The following is a 7841-nucleotide window of genomic DNA, read 5'->3' as shown; positions in this document are numbered from 1 at the left end:
TAGGTAGATAGGTACATAGATGATAGATAGATAGGATGGATAGATATGGTTGGATAGATACGGATGGATGGATGGATGAATGGACGGACGGACGGACAGGTAGAAAGATGATAGGTGGGTATGGATAGATACATGAGATGGATCGATGGATTGATAGATGGTTGGATGTATGGTTAGATAGACGGATGGATGGATAGATAGATGATAGATGGTTGTGTAGATGGATAGAAGAATGGATGGATGGACCAATAGATGATGGATGGATACATGGTTGATAGATGGCTGGATGGATGGATACGTGGTTGGATGGATGGATGAATGGATGGATAGATAGATATGATGGATGATGGTTGGATGGATGATGGTTGGATGGATGGATACATGGATGGATGGATGGATGGTTGGATGGATGGATGGATGGTTGGTTGGATGGATGGATGGATGGATGATAGATGGTTGGATGTATGGTTAGATAGATGGATGGATGGATTTATAGATGATGGATGGATACATGGTTGATAGATGGCTGGATGGATGAATACATGGATGGATGGATGGATGGATGGTTGGATGGTTGGATGGATGGATGGATGGATGGTTGGTTGGATGGATGGATGGATCGATAGATGATGGATGGATACATGGTTGATAGATGGCTGGATGGATGGATACATGGTTGGATGGATGGATGGATGGATGATGGTTGGATGGATGGATACATGGTTGATAGATGGCTGGATGGATGGATACGTGGATGGATGGATGGATGGATGGATGATGGTTGGATGGATGATGGTTGGATGGATGGATATATGGATGGATGGATAGATGAATAGATGGTTGGATGGATAGGTAGGTAGATGGATAGATAGTCCTTATGTATGGTCCAGGCTTCTCAGCCTGGGCACTGTTGACATCTTGGACTGCATGACTCTCTGATATGGGGCTGCCTGGGCCCTGCAGGTGCTACGCTGTAGGTGTCCCTGTCTCTATGTCCCACATGCCAGTCACACACCCCCCCCCCATTGTGACCACCATAAGTGTCCCCAGAAGAGTATGTACACAGGCATATAAACCCATATTGCACACCTATACATGTATGGAGGTGCTGTGTCTGTGTATATGTGGCACACACATACTTCAGCGTGACAGCCTATGATGTATTTGGACGGCATTGTTCCTTCTCATGTCTCCCCCTTCGTGTTCTGTGCTGGCTGATCTCCCGTGAGGCATGGGATGGGGTTCAAAGGAGGTTTAGATGTCCATAGTGCATGTCGTGATACAGACACAAGGACCCAGAATCCCCAGTGGAGCTGGGGGCCGGGGTGGTGGGCATGGACCCAGACCCTTCTTTGCTGGGACTGCTGAAGACTGAGTAGGGGGAACAGGCTGGCTGGTGTTTTGATGGTTTTTCACTTGCACTGAGGGTCATCTTCCCGCCAGAAGTGTGGACACTTCTGGGGGGGACCACACTATGCCTTGGGTTAGGGAGTTAGCCACGGACTCTTGGCGGGAGTTACAAACCCAGCCTGGGCTCCCTCAGACATGGGATGAGCCTCTGGGGGCAGGTTCCAGCTTCAAACCCAAGGTGTCCCCCTTGCCAGCTCTGGAACCCCGGAAAAGTCCTTCTACCTCTCTTTGCCTCAGTTTGCTCCTCTGCAAAATGGACCTAACACCTACCCCACTGCAGTGAGGTGAATGAAGGAGCTCACGCATGTGACAGACTAGGGGACGCCCTGGTGTGGGGTTTATCCTCTGATGGCCGCCCATTGTGGGTGTGTGTGTGTGGGGGGGGTTTATGCATGAGTCCCAGAAACTAGCGTACCCGTTACACGGCTTTTCCTCGTCTGGAGACCCTCTCCCTGGGCCCTCACTTGGATTGAATCCTACCCTAGAGGTATTTTCACGACAGTTACAATAATAAATAAAAAAAAATAAAAACCCTTCACGCACATTTGCAGAATCGCACAGATTTCCAAAGAGATCAGAAAGAGAGAGCGTCAAGGTCAAACACTGAAGTTTTTTTTTTTTTTTTTTTTTTTTTTTTTTTTTTAACCAAGTCACTCTGAATCTGAATAATTTCTGTGTTGACCAAATAACGATGACGTTCTCAAGTCTTGGTTAACTGTGGGATGCGTTTTCTTGGTGGTCTTTTCCAGAAAGAGCAAAAAGGGCGGGGGCGAAGTAGGTTCCCAGAAATTCGTGACGGAGACAGAGTTCCCGATGTCCTGGCTATTCAGCCCCGTTGTTCTGGGTATTTCGATTGGACCCTTTGCTGGAGATTGGGGTCAAAATCTGCCTAAGGGGGGGCTGTTTGGATTTTGTCCGGCATGATGGACGCGAGGCGCTCCCCCAGGCCACGGAGCAAGGAGAGAATAGGGTAAGTGTTACCACAGAGGATGAACCCCGAAATGCCCTGTTGAGAAATAGGACGGCAGCACCCCCATGTGCCCTTTGATCCCACTGATGTCACAGAGACAGGAAGGACACGTCCAGAGAAGCAGAAACAGTCGTGGGCCCTCGTTTGGGGCTGGCCGTAGGGATGGGGAGAAAACGGGCATCGGGCATCTTTTGGGGGCGATGGGAATGTCCCATAGCTGCACTGGGGCGTCTCGGGGAGGCCTCTACAAACGTACCGCGCGAACCGTGTGGGGGGCAAATCGTACCTTGATTCGGCGGTGACGTGGGCGCAGCTGGAGGCCGTGATGGTCAGTGATGTAAGCCAGACACCAACGGACAAATGCTTTGTGATCCCACGTATAAGACGCCCCTGGAGGCATCATCTTTATAGGGATGGGAGCAGGTGGTGGGGGATGGGGTTCCTTGTTTAGTGGGGTCAGAGCTCCCGTTGTACTCGATGAAGGATTCCGGACATGGACGTTGGGGACGGTGGCACAGCTCTGTGAAGGTGTCGGACACCCCGACCTGCACACTTAAAAGTGGATAAAATGGTGAGTTTTGTGCGTATGTGTTTTACCGCAATATAATTGGGAGGAAAAGGAAACAAAACAAAACAAAACAAAAACAAAAAACAAAAAAACAGAACAGCGGGGTTGGGAACGTTTGCTCCTTGTACGTTCCGCAGTTTGCAGAGGAGCCACTGGGCAGAAGTCGATGTCCCTGTGGGACATTTCCCGAGATGCCTCGTTTTGTTAAAGTACAGGTGTGGTCACGTAGGCTTGAAGGACAGAGCGTTATAGAACGGAAGTCCCGGCCCCTTCCCCCAGCTTCAGGCATGACCAGGGGTCAGCCTTCTCCCGTTTTCTCCCCCATGTACGCATGCCCACGTGTGTACATGTGTACGTGTGTGTGTGTATACGCATGGACGCCCATATGTATTCATGTGTGCCTGTGGATACATCGTGTGCATGGACGGGTGTGTGCATGTGTGCACGGACGGACAGATGTCTACATGTGTGCATATGGGTACGTTGTGTGCACTTTTGCATGCGTGTGTGCACACACGAATAGATGCACACAAACCAGTGTGAATATGGGTATATATGGTGCATGCAAACGTGGGTGTACCTCTGTTTGTTCCAGCATTTTAAGCAAAGCATCAGACACCATACACTCGGACACATGAGTCTGTACACGCGTACATGTTACAAAAAAAGCATTTCTTTTCAAAAGCTCCATCATCTCAGGCAACAAATCCCTGATTCCACCGCACACCCCGTCCGTGGCGCGCTGCCCCGATGCGTGCCGTGGGCCTCCCAGGAACCCGAATCCACGCTCCGTGGGGAGTCTGGCCGTTGCAGACCCCAGCGCTGGCTTCAGCGTGAGCTTCAGCGTGAGCTTCAAAGGGAGATGGTACGTGTCTTTGGAAAGCCGGGGTCTCGGAGGCCAGAACGAGACGTGCAGTTCCCCTTCTGCGTGGGGGAAAACTCAGGGTTGGCGTCCAGGGTCCTATGTCTCAGGCTGCCTCTGGCTCTCCGCATGCAATCAGCGGCTGAATCCCGGTGCCACAGCTTTTTAAAAAGTTCACACCTGGATGCACCCATGCACGTGTCTACTTTTATTGGCTGCTTAACAGGAGAACAGGTCGGGTTTCTGGGGAGCCCACATGTGCACGCACATGCACACGCACACACATGCACAGAGCACACAACTTTATTTGCGTGTGGAATTAGAAGCAAGGCCAGCCCTGGGATTTCAGACGATAGGACAGACACGGTGGCATGAAGCAGGGACCCGTGCACTGGGATTCGCAGCAACAAGAAGGACCCGGTGTGATCACACCCCCCACCTTCCCGCTAACACCCCACGCTGAGATCTGCCCGCTGGCTGGGCACTGACCCCGCTGACAGTCCCCTCGGTCCCCCGAGGGTTCCAGAGGCCTGACATCCCGCGGAGGAGGAGATCACGTAGACAGACTTCCTCCAGAATCGGGGTGTGCGGCTTCTCACGGGCCGCCGGCGTGTTCTGTGCGGCTGGTTTGAGGTTTTCACAGCTTTTGTGCACCAGACGCACCGAGGCCCACGCCCAGAGCGTGGCTGGGGGCGTCTTGCTGGCTCAGGATTTCCGACTCTGGACGCGGCCGCTGCCTCGACGTTGCTTTCTAGGGTTTGGGTTTGGGAGAGTCGAGAAGAGCGGCGGGTCGGGGCTCTTGCCCTGCGGAGTTCGGGTCCCTCGGGCCAGCCTTTTTGGAGCCACCTGTGTGCCCTCAGGTAAATCCTTCTCCAGGTGAGTCTCAAGCGGTGTCTCGGAAGGTTCCTGTGGTGACTTTGAGTTCCATGCACGCACCTGGGCATTCAGCACTCATGTGCTCAGGTGCTGTCCCCTGTGGGGACGTTCCCGCTGCAAGGCGGTGGACAATGACTATGTGTAATCCCAGAGTGTCGAGGGGACCCCGAAGGCTGACCCTCTGTACCCAAGGGCGAGCGTAGCATGCACTCACCTGCTTTCCCCCTGCACGTGCCTCTGCACACCCCAGACAAGCACGGGCACGAGGCAAACCTACGAAATTGGGTTTCATTCTAAGACCAGGCCCAGGGAGGGGCAAACTGGAGACTTAAAACCACCAGGATTCATTCCCTCCCAGCTCTGGAGACCAGTCTGAGATCCAGGCGGGGCAGGGCTGGGCTCCCTCCTGAGGCTCCGGGGCAGGGTCCTTCTTGCTTCTTGCAGCTTCTGGGGCTCCCGGCGTCCCTGGGCTGGTGACCACATCCCGCCCATCTCTGCTTCCGTCCTCACGTGCCTTCTACTCTGCATCTGTCTCCTCTTCTGTCTCTTATAAGGACACATGTCGTTGGATTGAGGGTCACCCTGACCCAGCAAGTCACATTCTGAGGTCCTGGGTGGACACGGGCTTGGAGTCATTGTTCGCTCGAGGACAGCTGTGTCTGTTTTCCTTCCTAAGCAATGACACCAGGACCAGGCTCCCCCTCCCCCCAGGGGCCCCTGGACGGCAGCTGTCACTCTCCACCTGTACTTGGAACCTGCCGTGGGGACGCTGTCTGCTATGCAGCCGCTCCTCCCCAGAGGTCCCGGAGTCCGGGCCGTGCATGCCATTTTTGCTGAATCAAGTATCCAACTTTGCTGTTTCTGGCAAATCCCGGGCTCCTGAAAACCCACTGTTTTGGCACCCCAGACCCCCCGGGGATGGGGTTCCTTGTCTTCCCGAAGCAGCACACGAGTCAGGGCTGGTCCAGATGTGCCCTGGGCTCAGGAAGAGACAAGGATGCCCCTGCCCATATAAAGAGGCGGCCGACAGGCACAAAGGGGTCCCAGGCGCTGATCCTTCCCCAGGCTTCTGTGGTCCATGGTCTTGCGGGGTGTCCAGATCCCAGAGGGTCCCATGGGTCAGGATAGGTGCGCAGGCCCACCTCACATGCCGGGAGGCCTTGCTTGTGCCTCAGGGGCTCTCGGCCGGGAGCAGGAGGCCGAGAATGAGCCAGAGGGCACGTCGGGGCCAGCTGGACCCGGAACCATGTCCAGGAGCCCGGCAGAAGGTGCGGATGGCCATCGTCTTTCACAGTGCTCAGCCTCAGCAGCGTCTCATGGGCCTGGAGACCCTCCACCCGCGTGGGGGGCCTGACCTGCACCTTCGGGACGGATGTCCTTCCCGTCTGGACCTTGTGACTGATGACATTTTTGTAGATTGTGCAGCTGGAGGAACCAGAGTGACCAAACGCTTTGGAAGCCTTGCAACGGTTGCTCCTGTGGGGACCGGGTGACATAGGGTGCAGGGGAGCCTGTAAGGTCTGGGAAAACAAGAGGCCAGAGGGGGCCATCTGTTCTGGTCGGGGTACATCCCAGCACAGACAGTGACCGAGGCTGGTAGGAACAGCAAGTCCAGGCGCTGCTCGGCTGCGGAGCCGCATGTGTCCGCAGCGTCCCCAAGCAGGAGGCACAGAGAACAAGGCAGGCGGGTGTAGGGGGTCGATGGGGTCTCAGCTGGGCTGGCTGGATGTTCGGTCAGGTTTGGGTCGTCATCCTCAGGGAGCAGGACCAGTCGGCCTGGCCCCGCTGTGTCCTGTCCTGTTACACCGCGGGGTGTTCCGTCTTGTTGCTCTGCGGCCGTGTTGGGACACGAGACTCAAGCCCATCTGGGGACCCTCTCTGTGCGCACCCGGCGGATGCGTCCTAGGAGCAGCAGGCCCATCTGGGGACCCTCTCCGTGTGCACCGCGGCGGACGTGGCAGTAGGAGCAGCAGGTAGGCGGGCGGGGAAGGGCCGACCCCTCCGTCCCCAGCCGTCCCCCGCCCCCACTCCGGCGGTGCGGGGCTCAGAACACGCTCTCCTGCCTCTGGAGGCAGGGCCGGCTGGGGCCGTCCAGCCCCTCGCCGTGGCCGCTGGACATGGAGCGCGCCGACAGCGTCCGGGCAGAGAAGAGGGCGTCCCTGCGCGCGTCCCGGCCGCAGGCCTGCAGCCGCCCGTAGCCCAGGTAGCGCCGCAGCCGCAGCTGGAACTCGCGGGACGCAAAGTAGTACACGAACGGGTCCAGGCAGTTGTTCACGCAGCTGAGGCAGAGCGTGAGCTTGTACACGTGGTAGTAGCTGCCGCCCAGGAACAGGCGGCTGACCATGTGCACCAGCAGCACGAAGTTGTTGGGCGCGAAGCAGGTGACGAAGGCCAGCAGCACCACGACGGCCAGGCTCACGGCGCGGCGCCGCTGGCCGCGGCCGTGCGGGTCGGAGGCGCGCAGCAGCGTCAGGATGGTGGCCGTGTAGCAGGCCACGGTGACCACGAAGGGGATGAAGAACAGCACGATGAACAGCGTGAAGAGGAAGATGGCCCACATGGCCACGCTGGGCAGCATGGTGGACTTGAGCACGTCGAAGCAGGTGACGATGCCCAGCGCCTCCACGGTGTAGGTGAGATCGGTGCGCGCCAGCGGGGACAGCGCGGCCAGCAGCAGCAGCCAGACGAAGACGCAGGCGGCCACGGCGTAGCGGCGCCGGCGCCAGCGCGCGGAGGCCAACGGGTACACCACGCCCAGAAAGCGCTCCACGCTGATGCACGTCATGGTGAGGATGGACGAGTACATGTTGGCGTAGAAGGCCACGGTGACCACGTTGCACAGCAGCTCCCCGAACACCCAGTGGTTCCCGTTGCAGTGGTAGTAGATCTGGAAAGGGAGCACGCAGGCCAGCATCAGGTCCGTGACGCTCAGGTTGATCATGAAGATGACCGACGGGGACTTGGGCCCGATGTGGCAGCACAGGACCCACAGGGAGAAGAGGTTGCCCGGGATGCTGACCAGCGCCACCAGCGAGTACACGACGGGCAGGACCACCGCGATGGTCGGGTCGCGCAGCATCACGATGGTGGCGTTGTCCGGCCGGGTCATGTTCATATCCATCCTGGCGCGGCTGCTCCCGCGCTCGCGCGGGTCT

General features: G+C 56.9%; 1 protein-coding gene across 7 annotated transcripts in view; it reads right to left on the bottom strand.

The window, feature by feature from the left end:
* The window catches only part of LOC309856071 (S-geranylgeranyl-glutathione receptor P2RY8-like), a 499501-nt gene that overhangs the window by 452374 nt on the left and 39286 nt on the right, over nucleotides 1–7841 (bottom strand). For 4 of the 7 annotated variants that reach the window (XM_082716785.1, XM_082716786.1, XM_082716787.1 and 1 more), the window contains exon 2: nucleotides 3606–7839. In XM_082716785.1, coding sequence (XP_082572911.1) covers nucleotides 6731–7807 — 1077 coding nt within the window. In that variant the 5' untranslated portion in view covers nucleotides 7808–7839 and the 3' untranslated portion in view covers nucleotides 3606–6730. Of the gene's footprint in view, nucleotides 1–3605; nucleotides 7840–7841 lie in introns of those variants that run through there. The other 3 variants (XR_014307056.1, XR_014307057.1, XR_014307058.1) reach the window with 1 other exon arrangement.

The sequence above is a fragment of the Mustela nivalis genome (genome assembly GCF_964662115.1).
Source record: "Mustela nivalis genome assembly, chromosome: X".
NCBI classification, from domain to species: domain Eukaryota; kingdom Metazoa; phylum Chordata; class Mammalia; order Carnivora; family Mustelidae; genus Mustela; species Mustela nivalis.
The sequence above is the reverse complement of the archived record's forward strand: the minus strand, read 5'-3'. Positions and strand labels throughout refer to the sequence as shown.